General features: G+C 36.3%; 1 protein-coding gene across 2 annotated transcripts in view; it reads right to left on the bottom strand.

The window, feature by feature from the left end:
* LOC115211019 (protein disulfide-isomerase erp38-like) overlaps nt 1-19,168 on the bottom strand; it is a 305,348-nt gene that overhangs the window by 243,131 nt on the left and 43,049 nt on the right. For both annotated transcript variants that reach the window (XM_036501737.1, XM_029779865.2), the window contains exon 6: nt 9,570-9,619. In XM_036501737.1, the coding sequence (XP_036357630.1) occupies nt 9,570-9,619 (50 nt within the window). The remainder of the gene's footprint in view (nt 1-9,569; nt 9,620-19,168) is intronic.

The following is a 19,168-nucleotide window of genomic DNA, read 5'->3' as shown; positions in this document are numbered from 1 at the left end:
TCATAAGCACATCATAAGCACAATCATAAGCACAATCATAAGCACAATCATAAGCACATCATAAGCACATCATAAGCACATCATAAGCACATCATAAGCACAATCATAAGCACAATCATAAGCACAATCATAAGCACATCATAAGCACATCATAAGCACATCATAAGCACATCATAAGCACGTCATAAGCACAATCATAAGCACAATCATAAGCACAATCATAAGCACATCATAAGCACATCATAAGCACATCATAAGCACATCATAAGCACATCATAAGCACATCATAAGCACAATCATAAGCACAATCATAAGCACAATCATAAGCACATCATAAGCACATCATAAGCACATCATAAGCACATCATAAGCACAATCATAAGCACAATCATAAGCACAATCATAAGCACATCATAAGCACATCATAAGCACATCATAAGCACATCATAAGCACATCATAAGCACAATCATAAGCACAATCATAAGCACAATCATAAGCACATCATAAGCACATCATAAGCACATCATAAGCACATCATAAGCACATCATAAGCACAATCATAAGCACAATCATAAGCGCAATCATAAGCACATCATAAGCACATCATAAGCACATCATAAGCACATCATAAGCACATCATAAGCACATCATAAGCACATCATAAGCACAATCATAAGCACAATCATAAGCACAATCATAAGCACATCATAAGCACATCATAAGCACATCATAAGCACATCATAAGCACAGTCATAAGCACAATCATAAGCACAATCATAAGCACATCATAAGCACATCATAAGCACATCATAAGCACATCATAAGCACAATCATAAGCACAATCATAAGCACAATCATAAGCACATCATAAGCACATCATAAGCACATCATAAGCACATCATAAGCACAATCATAAGCACAATCATAAGCACAATCATAAGCACATCATAAGCACATCATAAGCACATCATAAGCACATCATAAGCACATCATAAGCACAATCATAAGCACAATCATAAGCACATCATAAGCACATCATAAGCACATCATAAGCACATCATAAGCACATCATAAGCACAATCATAAGCACAATCATAAGCACATCATAAGCACATCATAAGCACATCATAAGCACATCATAAGCACATCATAAGCACATCATAAGCACAATCAGAAGCACATCAGGCAAAATACTTTGCAGCATTTTGTCCATCATTACATTCTGAGTTCAAATTCCACTGAGGTCTACTTAGCCTTAAATTTTTATCAGGGTCAATAGAATAAGTACCAGTTGGGTACTGGAGTCGATGTAATTGACTTACTCCCAACTCCCAAATTTCTGGCCTTATACCAAAATTTGAAACCAATACGTAATGGCCTTCATTATCTTCTCATCATTTCTAAGAACTCCTTCTGAAACTTATAACAGTATAGAAGACATGTTCCATCTACATCATTTTTAAGAATATTTTCAAATCTTTCTTTTGCTCCTTTATACATGCTGAGCCTATCTTTTGGTGTGCAACCAGACAATTGCATTCACGAGATAAAATACTGGATGTGCTTTTGCCATTTTGGGGGTTGACACGTAAGTGACACATCCCTGATTGTTCTTGCAAGGTTTGCTATTAGAATATTCATTTTGGCAGTTTCCAACAGAACAAAATCTTCCCTGATTATTATACTAATGGATTAACAATGGATTTTCTATAATGCAAGGTGCAAATGTGGCTGTGTAGTTAAGCAGCCTGCTTCCCAACCATGTGGTTTCAGGTTCAGCCCTATTGTGCAACACCTTGTAATAGCATCTCCTATTATAGCCTTGTCCAACCAATGCCTTGTGAGTGGATTTGGTAGGCAGAAACAGAATCCTTGTGTGTGTGTGTGTGTGTATTTTCCCTGGCGAAGGCCAGTTTATGGGGTTACCCTGGGTATCCTATTCATAAAGGGTTTAACTTTATGGCATATCTTCAGACCCCAAGACCTATTGGCCAATGACCTCTTTAAAATTTTAAAAGAGATCATAGGCCAACAGGTCTTGGGATCTGAAGATGCACCATAAAGTCAAACCCTTTACGGACAGAAAACCCAGAGCAACCCCATAATCAGGCCTTCACCAGGAAAAAAATATAGACTGCTCTACTTCTTAGAGTGTGCTTCTTCTCTGGATTTAAGTTTTTCTAAATATTATGGGAGGGGGGGGGGGAGATCTGGCTGGTTCAGACATAAAACAGGTAGAATATTTAGGCCAGATATGGCTGGTTTAAATGCTAAAGGGTTAAATCTGACATGAACTGTGTATATGTATTTGTGGTTTTGGAACAGTGAATATCTGAGGGAAAATGGATTGGTCCAGTCAAACCAACCCAGCTCACACGGAATGTACTACTAATACTACTACTACTACTACCTCCACCACCACCATCATTGCACCATCATCATCAGCATTACCATCATCAACATTTGCAGACATAAATGGTGAAGTGTGATGCCAGGATGCTGGACCTCATGAAGGGGATCACAATGGAATATAACAAGTGGCAATGCATTGAGATGGAGATGACTCATCCAACCTATACCAGCACAGGGTGGGGGGGGGAATGGCCATTAAAGGAAAAAAGAAAAATGGTGATAGTGGTCGTGGTAGTGGCAGTGGTGGTGGTACTGCTGCTGTAGTGGTTGTAGTGGTGGTAGTGATGGTAGTGATGATGATGTTGATAGTAATGGTGGTGATGGTGATGATGATAATGGTAGCGGCGGTGGTGGTGGTGGTGGTGGTGGTGGTGGTGGTGGTGATGGTGGTAATGATGTTGATGGTCGTAGTAACAGCAGCAGAGACAAGTCAGTCCTCAGAGTAGGTGTTAAGTAATGTTGGTGAATACACCAAGTGCAAACAACAGTTTTCCAGAATCTGGTCAAGTACATTAGATACAGGTGTAGTAAGAACTTGATCTTAAGTACAGAAGTGTTTGCTGTTCCAGTGTGGGTTACATCTGTTGTAGCTAAGAGAAAGTTAGTTACAACAACCTGTGGCTAGAGTGTATGTTTGCTTTGAAGAAGTCCAGGCTTAACTTGACAATTTTACTTAGGTGGAGAGTCCAGGAGAAATATTGACAAATATTGTTAAGACTAGTGGCTCTCAAGTGTAGGTGATTATCTGTGAAGTATATTGTACACACACACACACACACACACACACTCCTGGTAAACAACCATATATAGATTGATGGATGGATGGGTGGGTGGATGGATGAAAGGAAGGATGTGGAAGTCTACATTTATGTATATATGTTTATATATATATATGTGTGTGTGTGTGTGTGTGTGTGTGTACTTAGCTACACATATATAGGCAAATCAAAAATAAAATCAGGAAAAAACAAGAATCAGTTAGACATGCACAGTGAATAGTTATTAAGATTGATGCTCAGTTATAATATATATATATATATATATATATATATATATATATATATAGATAGATAGATAGATAGATAGATAGATAGATAGATACACACACAATATATACACACACACATGCACCCATGCCAGGTAAATGACCATATACATATGTGTGTGTGTGTATACACACACACACAAACACAGACACACTCATATATTTGTATGTACATGTGCATGTGTGAGTCTGTTTTTATTTCTTTGAAGTGCATTGAGCTTACATTTTCATTGTATGTGCGTGTGTGTGTGTGTGTGTGTGTATAAGGTTAAGACTTTCTGCGATCTTAAGAAACCAAGAATTAGATTTATTTACCTACTTAAATATGAAATGTTTGTATTACAATGGCAATGCAAATATTTGTTTTTATCTATTTAAGATACAACAAGAACAGGTGCTTACGGTCATATTGTGTGTGTGTGTATGGTCAAATATACGTGTCAATATATGTGTATATGTCATCAACAGAATGAAAATAATATCAGAAGAATCATTTGATAAATAAGCAAATAAATAATTCTAATTTTATCAGAGTCTAATGATTTTGGCAAATAACAAACTTTAGACTTCATTAAGAACTAATTTTAGAAAAATATTTTACTTAGTATTTTACTAGAACTCAATAATTTTTATATTCAGCTCTGTTTGATTTCTTCTTGTGTCCATAATGCTATATATTTTTGCTGCAGAAATTGATTTTTACCCTTTTATGTTTAAATTCAGATTTAATATGTTCTTCATTAAAATAAACATTTTAAAATAAGTGGATATATTGATCGGATGTATGTACATAGCAGGGTTCAGAAAATTCTAGGTACTTGAGTTAATCCTCAATATGGTAAGTGAATTATGATATCAGATATAAAAATCACAAATCCCTCCTCCTCCTTCTCCTCTTTAAGTAAAAGGCATATAATGCTGCCAAAATCCCTCAAAATAGGAGTGAACTTAATCTGTTTATTTTCGTTATCATCAGAGATAAGGAAATTACTATAAAATAGTGTAGAGTAACACACTCCATAGATAATGTTTCTAGCAATGTATTGAGTGGTTTTAAATTCTACTTCTTATTTAATGCCTTCAACATTCACACACATGAAACAAGCAACAGTCTTGACAAAGGAAGAAATTCTGAAAGTGTCTGTATCAAGCTGTAATCAAGATTACCAACTAGACAGTAAAAAATAAACCTATCATCATATATATATATGTATGTGTATATATATATATATATATATATATATATATATATATATATATATATATGTGTATGTGTATATATATATATATATATATATATATATATGTGTGTGTGTATATATATATATATATATATATATATATATATATATATATATATATGTATGTGTATATATATATATATATATATATATATATATAAACACGAGTAAACATATAAATACAAACCAATGTGGTAAAAAATAGTAATTGAATACCAAAAGTAGAGTAATATGCTTTTATTAAAGCCAGAAAAATCTTCATAGACTGTTACTCAAAGTTTCACAGCCGGTTATGATGATCATATTATCACAACTGATCATATTACAGTTGTGATCCTATTATCATAACTGATCGTGTGACAGTTGTGACCATATGATAATATTATCACAACTGGCCAACAAACTGTAACATGAAACTCTGATTAACAGTTTGTGAAGATTTTTCAGCTGTAATAAAAGTATATATATAAATATATCCTGAAAATTAGGGAATGGAGTAGATAAAGTCTAGCTTCCACATGTGGGCATGCCTACAAAGTCAGAAAACAACACAACTCCCATGACTTTTGGAAACATTTTCTCATACTCAGAGTTGCTGAAGCATGGAACAAACTACCTGCATCAGTTGTTAGTTGCCGAAACATTGCATCCTTTAAAACCTCCATGATTCCTGAAATTCGCCAGCACTACACCTGATATCCACCCCCTCCATGCACATGCACACATGTATATAATGATTCATACACTATTCACTTTCCTGATTTTTTGTACATAATTCTATGCACTGTACATGCACTTTTGATGAGTTGTAGTGCACCTGAGCACTATACACAATAATTTCATTATTATTATCATTATTATATTTTATTTGCTTATTGCCCACAAGGGGCTAAACATAGAGGGGACAAACAAGGACAGACAAAGGGATTAAGTTGATCACATCAACCCCAGTGTGTAACTGGTACTTAATTTATTGACCCCGAAAGGATGAAAGGCAAAGTCGACCTCAGTGGAATTTGAACTCAGAATGTAACAACAGACGAAATACAGCCAAGCATTTCGCCCGGCGTGCTAACATTTCTGCCAGCTCACCACCTTTTATAATATTATGATTATTATATGTTTCATAGCTAGCAGAAGCTTGGAAGTAGGATTAGCCCAAACGAGGGATAATCCACCAGTTACTCATCATACCAAAGATACCTTAATCAAATGAAGTTGACATTGTTGTCAAGGGTTCCTATGTTGACTTGCAGATTTTTGATTTCGCATTTCTATTTGCATACACAGCAACCCTAACCGTAAGTTTATCAAACCTCAATACGGAAAAAATTTACATCCTTCTACATTAATAAACCGCTATTGTTCCTGAAGTTGTTTTTTTACATCTTCTACAGACTGCTTGAGGCTTACTAACTTCCTACCCCTGGATCCTTGGATCTTACCTTTACATATTATACATATATAACATATTTTTTAATTTTGGTTAAGTTAGTCTCTTGCTACTTTGGAATTTTACATGTGTACCTTTAAGCTTATGTGCATAGTTGATGGCAGTTTAATAGATAAAGTAGTTAAGGATATAAAGGTAGGAAAATCCCTTGGGCCATTAGGAATATCTGCTTAAACCATAACCTTACTGATGCTTTACTGTATGTAAATCAGTATCTCATACACCTTGTATGTGTTTGCATGCAGGTATGTGTGTGTGTGTGTGTGTGTGTGTGTTTGATGAATTTACTCTTTTATATTTATTATGAAGTTTAAATTTGTAGCAATTTTCTACTTCAGTTTGAAACCTGACTGTTTCATTTGCAAGTTGGTGTGTGTAAATAAACAAAGCTGATCTTCTGGATTTACTAGTGTGGTCAGCAAAAAGCTGACCAATCAAATTATAAGAAACATGTTCCAGATTTTTGAGTGAAGACATTGTCAAAGATCTATCTAGTCAGAATTTGTCCTGTAGCTCAATAAAAGAGACCCAATTTCAAAACAAAAGAGCAGAGTTTGACTGGTAGACTATATTGGAAATTTAGTGGTGTGAGAAGTAAAATGTGATAGTATTGATAGTCTCCACAGTTATGACTGTTGAAATGCTGGGTTGAAAACAGAGCTACCAACACTAACATTCTCTCACTCACCATACCATCTTGACAAGCATATTCCTAGTTTCTTCTAGAACACACATTCTTGTGTTATGAATAGTACTTTTCAATGTCCATTTCTTTCCTTGGAACAGTTGTGTTTCACATAGGTTATTAACAATAAAACAAATGAAGAGCTTAAAGTGAAGATTACTTTTCTCATTCATCCAACATTTCAATTCCTTATTGTTAAAAACCCATACAAAGTCATTTATGTCTGTTATGAGATCGAAATCCCTGAAAGAAAAACTTTGCCTTCCAGTCTGTTGAAGCCAATACAGAATGTAGGAATAATATATATAAGGAAGGATTTCATTTACCATTAGTTCTACCTGTACAATAGACAAGCCCTAAAGTGGCAAGTGAGAAGACAATACCATTCTTGGAAGAGTAAGAAAACAAGTCTTACAGTTAATGTTGAAAGAAAAAAAATCCCATTCCTGAAACACAATTGAAGACAGCAGAGAGAGAGACCACACACTGGATGTGAAAATATTTTTCAGACATTTCCTTAAAAATAAGATCTTGGCATAAAATGTACAGAAGAAATCCATTAAATTTGTTGTAGCATAATAAATGCTACATTACAAATGGTGATATGAGAGATGCCAAACCAAAAAGCCTAAGGATAGTGATTTCCATTCTTCACTATACAGATGGTTGATAGAGTATATGATATATATTTCTATCAAATTATAAAAGGAAAAATAGACCACCACCCACCATCGTAACCAACAAACATAAAACCTTAACATTCCACTAGGTCATCAATAAGAAACCCTTTATAGAAATTACTAAACAGCAAACTTACTCACACAAAGTCATAACCAGAATTTTTAATTAACCTGTTATTGCTATAATTATATTGAAATACACTGCCTTTGTTTCAACTAATTTTGAAAATAACAAAGAATTTGATTAAATACGTCTGTGTATGTATGTATACTCTTTTACTCTTTTCTCTTTTACTCTTTTCTCTTTTACTCTTTTCTCTTTTACACTTTTCTCTTTTACTTGTTTCAGTCATTTGACTGCAGCCATGCTGGAGCACCGCCTTTAGTCGAGCAAATCAACCCCGGGACTTATTCTTTGTAAGCCCAGTACTTATTCTATCGGTCTCTTTTGCCGAACCACTAAGTGACGGGGATGTAAACACACCAGCATCGGTTGTCAAGCAATGCTAGGGGGACAAACACAGACACACAAACACACACATACATATATATACATATATACGACAGGCTTCTTTCAGTTTCCGTCTACCAAATCCACTCACAAGGCATTGGTCGGCCCGGGGCTATAGCAGAAGACACTTGCCCAAGATGCCATGCAGTGGGACTGAACCCGGAACCATGTGGTTGGTTAGCAAGCTACTTACCACACAGCCACTCCTGCGCCTATTTATATATATATATAAGATATAGTTGTGGGATTACCCAGGGCTTCATATCCATAAAGCACTTGACTTTACAGCGTCTCTTGAGGCTCTAATGGCTGGTGGCCTATAATCACTCTTCAAAGTGAAGCCATCAGCCATTAGGGTCTGAAGAGACACTCTAAAGCTAAATGCTTTATGGACATGAAACCCTGGGTAACCCCATAGACGAGCCAATTTATCTAATTACTTTACTGCTCTATAACTTAGAGCTTGCTTCTCTTTAGGATTTATGATTTACTCACACACACACACACACACATGCATATATAGGCTTATGTGATTGAGAAGCCAGCTTTGCAACTACATGGCTTTGGGCTCAGTCCCACTGCATTGTACCTAGGGAGAACGTCTTCTAACATAATTCCAGGCTGGCCAATGGCTTGTGAGTGAATACGGTACATGGAAATAGTTTGAAAGGTCATCATGTCTGTGTGTGTGTGTGTGTGTACGTGTGTGTGTGTGTGTGTGTGTGTAAGTTTGCTCCACACAACTACATGACAACTGATGTTGGTTTGTTTATGTCACCGTTTGGCAAAAGAGACCATCAGAATATGTACCAGGATTTAAAAAAATAATCAGTGGGGTCAATTAGTTTAACTAAACACTTCAAGGTGGTGCCCCCAGCAAGACCCTAGTCCAATCACTGAAACAAGTAAGAGATAAGATGTGTGTGTGTGTGTGTGTGTGCGTGTGTGTGTGTGCGTGTGTATGTGTGTACATACATAGACACAAACATGTACATATGAAACAAAAGCAGTGATTTTGATATATTACTATGGCAATAAAATTTACCACAAAATTGTTAAAGCAAATTTGTATTACAAATGCAACAACATGTTGTCAATAATCTTGTTTTTCTCTCTAACAACCTTGAAATGGGTGATAGAGTGCAGTTAAAAGAAATGTCATTATCATGATTGTTGGCATTATTTCTCTTTTTTTTTTATACTCATTGGTCCATGTTGTCATTAGTAATACAGAGTATACGTTGATAATATGGAAAACATTCTTTACACAATCATGGCCGTTCTTCCATTCAAAGTACGAGACATTATTTCCTGCATGTGCTATGTTTTGAAAGAGCCATAGTTGCCAATAATTAAATACATACAAAAGCATAATCTAGCTTTTAAATTTATGTTTTATATGCATAGATTCCTATTCTGTGTATTCCTTTCAAAATCATATTACAGTTACGTTGAGCAACTGTCAAATAAATAAATGTAATATATATCATTTGAGTGAAGATATGTGTGTGTGGTAGGAATTAGATATGTATCATACTTACTCAGATCTGAGAGCCTCTTCTTTTTCGGCATTAACTTTACCAAAAACAATCTGAAACAAGGGAAAAAGACCAAACATTAATTTTATATATATATATATATATATATAATATATTATATATATATATATATATATATATATATATATATATATATGTCTGTCTGTATGTGTGTATGTGTATATATATCATCATCATCATAAACATCATCATTTAACGTCCGTTTTCCATGCTAGCTTGGGTTGGACGGTTTGACCAGGGTCTGGGAAGTCAGGAGACTGCACCAGGCTCCAGTCTGATCTAGCAGAGTTTCTACAGCTGGATGCCCTTCCTAATGCCAACCACTCCATGAGTGTAGAGGGTGCTTTTTACATGCCGCCGGACAGGGGCCAAAGGAGGCTGGCAACAGCAACGCTGGCATTGGCCACATTCAGATTGTTTTTTACGTGCCACCAGCAACACAATATACATAATACACAAACACACACACACACATATATATATATATAGAGAGAGAGAGAGAGAGAGACACACAGATACACACAAACACACACACATACACACACATACACACAAATATAAATATATCATCGTCCTCATAGTCACTTTACATCTGCTTTCCATGATAGCATGGTCTGGATAGTACAGTCTGAATTAGTTCTTACCCTCTTAGATGGGTTGGAAAACATTTTGACTTGCTTTCTGTGACGGGATGCCTTTCCTACCAACCACTTAGCAGAATGGCACCAGCACTACTTAAGAGCTGGTGCCACGTAAAAAGCATCTGGTCCACACTGTAAAGTGGTTGGCATTTGGAAGGGCATCCAGCTGTAAAAATCATGCCAAAACTGACATCGTCTGCGTTGGTACCATGTAGAAAGCATTTAGTCTTCTTTGCAGAGTGGTTGGTGTTAGGAAGGGCATCCAGCCATAAAACTCTGCCAAGACAGACACAGTAGCCTGTTGTAGTCTTATACCTGGCTGGTTCCTGTCAAACCATCCAACCCATGACTGCATGGAAGGCAGACATTAAACGATGATGATGGTGATGATGATGATGATGATGATATATATACACGTGTATGTATGTATGTGTGTGTGTCTTTATACTTGTGTTTGTCACTCACCACTGCTTGACAACAAATGCTGGTGTATTTATACCCCCGTAACATAGAGGTTCAGCAAAAGAGACTGATAGAATAAGTACCAGGCTTTAAAAAAAATAACCACTGAGGTCAATTCATTTCACTAAAACTTTTCAAGGCAGTGCCCCAGCATGGCCACAGTCTAATGACATGAAATAAGTAAAAGACATACAAATGTATGTATGTGTCATCGTCATCATTTTGACATCCTTTTTTCCATGCATTCACTAATTGAACAGAATTTGTTGAAGATTTTCTACAGCTTAATGCCCTTCTCATTGCCTCCCAAACCTCACCTGCTCCCAAGTAAGGTAATATTTCACATGGCCAGGTGTATTTTTATGGAAGATTGGAAACAAGCGACACTGCTTGTATGACAGTGATATTTGTTTTACAACTATCACATAATGTCAAGATGAAAAGCCACAAACACACACACATTCACCAGAGCACACACATACATCATCCTCATCATCATCATCGTTTAACATCCACTTTCCATGCTAGCATGGGTTGGACGATTTGACTGAGGAATGGCGAACCAGATGGCTGCGCCAGGCTCCAATCTGATCTGGCAGTGTTTCTACTGCTGGATGCCCTTCCTAACGCCAACCACTCCGAGAGTGTAGTGGGTGCTTTTGCGTGCCACCTGCACGAGGGCCAGTCAGGTGGTACCGGCAACGGCCATGCTCGAAATGGTGTTTTTTACGTGCCATATATACATGTAACAGGCATCTTTCAGTTTCCAAGGCTTTCACTAGCTTAGAGCTATGATAGAGCACACTTGCCCAAGGTGCTTCACAGTGAGACAGAACCTGAAACAGTGTGATTTGGAAGCCAACATCTTAACTACTGGCCATGCCTGTGTATGACAGTGACACTTTTTTTACAACTATCATGCAATGTCAAGATGTAGAACCACAAATGCACACACATGCACCAGAGAACACACATACATACATATAACAGGTTTCTTTCAGTTTCCACCTACCAAATTCTCTCACAGTGGAGACACATGCCGTCCAAGTTGGGAATATATACGTCATCGAAACTAGGAAACCAGCACTTATGAGTCAGTATGATTCAAGAAGGTAACTTTACCTTTTTTTTTTTTTTTTAGTGGAGGCACATGGCTTAGTGGTTGGGGTGTTGGACTCATGACCATAAGATTGTGGTTTCAGTTCCTGGACCAGGTAATGCATTATGTTCGTGAGCAAAACACTTCATTTCACATTGTTCCAGTCCACTCAGCTGGCAAAAATAAGTAATCCTACAATGAGCCATTGCCCTGTCCAGGTGGGGAATATATACATCATTGAAACCAGGAAACCAGTACTTAAGAGTCAGTATAACTCACGAAGCTAACTTTACCTTTTTTTTAGTGGAGGCACATGGCATAGTGGTTAGGGTGTTGGATTTATGATCGCAAGATTGTGGTTTCAATTCCTGAATCAGGTGATGCGTTGTGTTCTTGAGCAAAACACTTCATTTCATATCACCCCAGTCCACTCAGTTGGCAAAAATGAGTAATCTTGGGACATCCTGTCCAGGTAGGGAAACTGAGAAACCAACCCTAATGAGTTTCCATGACTCAACAAGGTAACTTTACTTCTCTTTTCTGTTTTAAATTCTCTCACAAGGCTTTCTTCAGATCAGAACTCTAATAGAAGACATTTGCTCAAGGCGCCACACGGTGGAACAGAACCTGAAACCATGTGGTTGGGAAATAAACATCTTAACTACATAGCAATGCCTGTGCATATTTATACACCCATAAAACCCTCACTGCCAGGATTTAATAATGGAAATAAAGTCAACTGTTCCAAACATGCAACTATCAAAACTTGCAAAAACCATCTTACTCAAGGTAGAATGGGAAAAAATTAATACAGAAATTCTATTTTTTTTTTTGTACATAAGCACGTATGTGTTACACATGCAAGTATGCATGTGTGTATTTATGTATGTGTGTGTGTGTATATAGATGCATATAAGCCTATTACATGAGTGCATGTGTATGTGGTATATGTGTGTATGTATCTGTAAGTATATACAGACACACATAAATAATACATACATAAACACATATACAAATATATATATATATATATATATATAGTATATAGAGAGAGAGAGAGAGAGAGACATGTACATACACATACACACAAGTGTGAGTGTGTATGTATGTATATATATATATATGTGTATATATATATATATACACATATATATATACATATATATATATACACATATATATATACATATATATATATACACATATATACACACACACACACACACACATATATATATATACATATATACATATATATATATACATATGTATACATATATATACACACATATATATATATACACATGTATACATATATATACACATATACATATATACATGTATGCATATATATATATATATATATATATATACATTATATACACACACACACATATATATATCAGTTTATATATCTGATGGTTTCTCACAACGGAGGCATGATACTAATTAATAATTGGTATGCGTGTTTCTTTCCGACAGATGTTGAAAATGCATTGCATGGAAACAGTTCATTGTCGATGGCAGCAAAAGGAAACGATGCAAAAGTAGAATAAAATACACCAAGAGGTGAAGGAGTAAAAGTAGTAAAGACACAGTGAATAAGGAAAGCATGAAATGATGGAAATATATCGCAGGTGAGAAGAAAGCAGAGGTGGAGGGGAGGAAGTAGAGTAAGAAACGGTGCAGGTTTGTAAAAAATATATATGGTAGTTGGAAGCTAATGGAATATTTGCAATATCAGAAATGGGATGACAAGTCTGCTGTGAACTTTTATGCGAGTCCACATTTCATGCTGATGTGTTCCACGGTTTCCTAGGACTGCTGGTTGTTTTGGGTTTTCTTTTTTTGCTTTTTTGCCCCTTCTTTTATGTGAGTGATGTGGTTTGTATGCTTTTGCACAGACTTGACACTGGATTTTCATATTCATAAAAGTTCAAAGATGTTGCACCAAGCACCAAGTAGCTATTAATACATTTGTTTTATTACAACTAGTGCAACTCTAGTAAATAGAATATTCTACATCAACTCAGAAGCGTAGTGGTTAGTTCTAAATCACCAATTGACCATATTTTGCTTCTTCTGTGGTTCTTTTTTAATTCACATGAAAAATGACCAAAAAGTATCAGAATCACAGAATCACATAAGACACTGCTTACTTTTGACTTGAAAATGGAGTATTTGCCATCGAAAAAATGGGGACATGCAGATGGTTTGTCAAGATTAATACCAAAATACAGTGAACCGCTAGAAGACATAAAGATAGCAGTGTTAAAAGTCGAAAATGAAATAAAAAATATGTTGTGCAATGTTGTGCACGAATTGCCTGTGACATTGGAGGAAATAAAAATTAAGGCAGAGACGGATGAGTTTATCATAAAAATCAAAAGAAAATAGGAGATCAGCTGAAACAAATAAAAAAATATGTGTAGTTGGACATAACAGTTTCAAATTTGTATTCAATATGTGATAATGTGTTTATGTATGCACAGAGGGTCATAATGCCTACCTCACTAAAGGAATTCCACACTGGACATCCAGGAATTTCTAGGATGAAGTCATTTATGAGGAGTTATGTTTACTGGCCAAAAATGGATCTAGATATTGAGAAGTTGGTAAAATCCTGCAGAAGTTGTGCTCTTGCAGCGAAATCATGACCTATAAAATTTCAGCCTTGGCCCAAGACCAATATTCCATGGTCCAGACTACACATAGACTTCACAGGACCGTTAAACTGTTCATATTATCTAATTGTGGTAGATAACTTTACTAAATGGCCAGAAATATGTAAATGTAGAAAACCAACATCAACGGTAACAGTGGAATTTCTACACAAACTTTTTGCTAGGTATGGTGTCCCGGAAACCATAGTCTCCGATAATGGTACACTATTCACACCAAATGAATTTAAGAATTTTTGCAAGATGTACTCAATTGAACATATCACTACTCCTCAATATCACCCAAGATCAAACAGGCAAGTGGAAAGGTTCACAGATACATTTAAAAGAGCATTAAAGAAGTCAAGAAACAAGCTAGTTGATGACGCAGCATTGACACAATTCTTGAGGGTTTTTGAGCTGGCAGAAACGTTAGCACGCCAGGCAAAATGCGTAGCCGTATTTCGTCTGTCATTACATTCCGAGTTCAAATTCTGCCAAGGTCGACTTTGCCTTTCATCCTTTCATGGTCGATAAATTAAGTACCAGTTACGCACTGGGGTCGATGTAATTGACTTATTCCCTTTGTCTGTCCTTGTTTGTCCCCTCTCTGTTTAGCCCCTTGTGGGTAGTAAAGAAATATTTATAGGATAACACCAGACCTAAACACTTCCTCAGGTTGGTCGCCTGCAGAACTAATGTTTGCTCGAAAAATAATGAGCCCACAAAGTTAGGAATGCCCAGCTTGAGAGGGATACAGGAAATAGCCTGAATGTAAGGACAACCAGGCTTCTACTTAGCGTGACGTGTCTTTTCAAGCACAGCAAACCACTGGGAGTCTCAGTCCCCTGTCATCCCCTCTGTGAATTCCAACATACTTAGATCCTTTCTTACCACTTTGCCCCATGTCTTCCTGGGTCTACCCTTTCCACATGTTCCCTCTACAATTTGAAACTGGCACCTTTTGATGCAGTTGTCTTCATTTACACATATCACATGGCCATACCAATGCAGTCTTCTCTCTTGCATGCTGCATCTGGTGCCTTGTAAACCCAGTTTCTCTCTCAAGTCACTTACACTCTGTCATACACGCAGACTGACATTACCCATCCATCAGTGCTTACTGGTTTCATTTCTTTCAAGCCTTTGCATACCCTCAGTAATCACAGAGCCCTTACCTCACTGCCATGAAGCATAACTGTTCATACACAGGCATCATATAATCTGCCTTTCATTGAGGGAGAGGCCCTTCGTTACCAACAGAGGTAAGTATTTCTCTGAACTTTGCCCAGCCAATTCTTATTCTAGCAGCTATGCTCTCAGAACGACCTCCCCCACTACTAACTTGGTTACCTAAGTAATGAAAACTGTCTACTACTTCTAAGGATCTCCTCTGACATTTGAGAGAGTCTATTTTTTGTACATTCTTGATGTGTACTTGTATTGGGCTGTCCGGAAAGTTCATGCTGATTTTTAAAGGAAAGAAAAAGGTCAATAAATACTTACCATTGCATTTTTAATCAACCAAATATGAACCATTTTGTTGCACAATGTGTCTCCATCTTTCCTTTAAGTTGAAAATACCCTCTTCCCAGAATTGAGGTGCCTGGGAGGGTAAGTCGAAAGGTAAGCTACTATAAATCGGCACAAACTTTCCGGATAACCCAATACATCTGCCAAATGTAAAAACTACTTTCTGTTTGTCTTCCAGTGATACTGCTGCACCTCTTATGAGTCCATAGCTTGCACTGGATGCACCTTATGAAGTTTCCCCCAACATATTTTCTACATATCAAGCAGGGCCAGGGTTCCACAGTTTCCTTCAACCAAATTCACTCATAAGGTATTGGTTAGCCAACGTTCTGTGCAATAGGACTGAACCCAAAACCATATGGTTGCACAGCAAGCTTCTTAACTGCACACTCATCTTTTTTAGGGTTTGGTAGAGGGACATTTCTTTTCTTCATTATATTTTCCCTCCCACCAATTCTTTCAATAATCCATACCTTTAAATTTATATTCATTAAATTTATCTATTGAAACACTTTAAAAAGAAAATTCTTCCCAAATAAAGCAGAAAGAAAAGGGAATGCGAGAACCTTTTATATAAGTGATAACACTACTGTTCTATAATTTGGATTTTACATACTGAGTTTTGGAGGGGATTTTTGTTTTGTTTTATTTTCTTACTTTGCAATATAAAAGAAGACAGCTCATAATAATTGGAATTCAAATATGGTGAAAGAAAACAGCAAAAAAAAAAAGGACTGATAGCAGAAGCATTATTTGGAGGAATTGTGAAAAGGGAAAAGGGATTAAAATTTCAGGTTGATAATTATTGATTTCAAATCCTTGTTCCTGTTGTTGCTGTTGTCATCATCATCATCATCATTATTATTATTATTATTATTATTATTATTATTATTATTATATGAAACAATATTATCATCATTCATTATATAAAACATTATTATTATTATTATTATTGTTATTATTATTATTATTATTATTATTATTATTATTGTTATATGAAACAATATTATCATCATTCATTGTATAAAACATTATTATTATTATTATTATTATTATTATTATTAATTATTATTATTATTATTATTATATGAAACAGTAAGAGCTCTGAAATGATATTTCTTAAGTTATCATTAAAATGCACAACAGCCTCCCAAACTGAAATAGAATGATTATGTTTTTTTTTGTTGTTGTTTTGTTTTGTTTTTTTTTTGGGGGGGGGGTTCAGAAAACCCATCCATTTGTGCAAATATTTAATCTTCAGCAAAACTGATGGAACAGCAAAGCTCTGCACCCAATACCTTTTGGTGTTCAGTCAGTCCCATCACATTCTGATTTCAAATCCAACCTGTGTACATTTTACTGTTTCTCCTTTCCATACTAGATAAAACAAGGACCTGTAATGTACTAGTGAGGGTACATAGCTTAGTGATTAGGGTGTTGCGCTCACAATCGCAAGATCAAGGTTTCAGTTCCCAGACCAGATGGTCCATTGTGTTCTTCAGCAAAACACTTCACCCTTTATTTCTTGTTGCTCCAGTCCATTCAGCTCTAAATGAAAAACCCCCACTATGAGCTCATCATCATCATCATTTTATTCTTTTACTTGTGGCCATGCTGGAGCACTGCCTTAAAGGGTCTTTAGTCGAACAAGTCAACCCCAGGACTTATTTTTTCAAGCCTAGTACTTATTCTATCAGTCTCTCTTGCCGAACTGCTAAGTTATGGGGACATAAACACACAAACACTGGTTGCCAAGTGGTGATGGGAGACAAACACACACACACACTCTATAACCAGAATTTTACCTTTTGTTTTAATAATTACTGCTCCATTCTTCAGAGTGTGCTTCTCTTCTAACATATGTTTTATTGACTATATATAGATATCACAGGTTTCTTTCAGTTTCCATCTACCAAATCCACTCACAAGGCTGGGCTTTGGTCAGCTTGAGCCTTTAGTAGAAGACACTTACCATGGTGCCACATAGTGGAACTTAACCCAGAACCATGTGGTTGGGAAGTAAACTTCTTACCACACAGCCACTTTATTTTATATATATCTTTTATTCTTTCACTTGTTTCAGTCATTGGACTGTAGCCATGCTGGAGCACCACCTTGAAGAGTTTCAGTCAAGCAGATTATTACCAATATTTATGTTCTTTTGTAAGCCTAGTACTTATTCTCTCGGTCTCTTTTGCCAAGCCACTAAGTTACAGGGACATAAACAAACCAACACCAATTGTCAAGCAATGGATGAGGGACAAACACATACTCACAGATAGATACATACATCTCCATCCAGATTACAAGTTCAGGTTTTTACCAGTAATTATTGAGGCACTGGGATATGTAACACACTGCCTAAATGCCAATCTTGAAAAATTAGACTTCTCAAAACCAGAAAGGAGAAAGCTGATTCAAAGACTACAAATCTAGTCCATCACTAGAACTGAAAAAATCTGTAAAACTTTCCAGAAGTTTATTAATTAAGTATATATGAGTGTCTTGATAGGCAACTATATGCATGAGAATACATACATAAAACAAAATGTATAAATCTGCACATATAGGCGTAGGAGTGGCTGTGTGGTAAGAAGCTTGCTTACAAACCATATGGTTCCTGGTTCAGTCCCACTGCGTGGCACGTTGGGCAAGTGTCTTCAACCTCAGGCCGACCGAAGCCTTGTGAGTGGATTTGGTAGACGGAAACTGAAAGAAGCCCATTGTGTATATACATATATATATGGTGTGTATATGTTTGTGTATCAGTGTTTGTCCCCCCAACATCACTTGACAACTGATGCTGATGTGTTTATGTCCCCGTATCTTAGCGATTCGGCAAAAGAGACTGATAGAATAAGTACTCGGCTTACAAAGAATAAGTCCCGGGGTCGATTTGCTCGACTAAAGGCAGTGCTCCAGTATGGCCACAGTCAAATGACTGAAACAAATAAAAGAGTAAAAGAATAAAGAGTATATACATACATATATATACATACAAAAATACCCCACTGATGTTGGTGAAATTCCCATGAAAGTGCCTTGGATTTAGGTTAGAAACCAGCTCTTTCTCTATTGGCAAGAAGTCTTGAAATAAAACAAAATAGTGACACATACACACACACACACACACACACATTAGGCTTTCATATAGTTTTCTTCCATCAAACTCACTCACAAGGATTT

Source organism: Octopus sinensis, linkage group LG4, assembly GCF_006345805.1.
Source record: "Octopus sinensis linkage group LG4, ASM634580v1, whole genome shotgun sequence".
Classification (NCBI taxonomy): Eukaryota; Metazoa; Mollusca; class Cephalopoda; order Octopoda; family Octopodidae; genus Octopus; species Octopus sinensis.
This window is presented reverse-complemented; position numbering and strand designations above follow the sequence as displayed.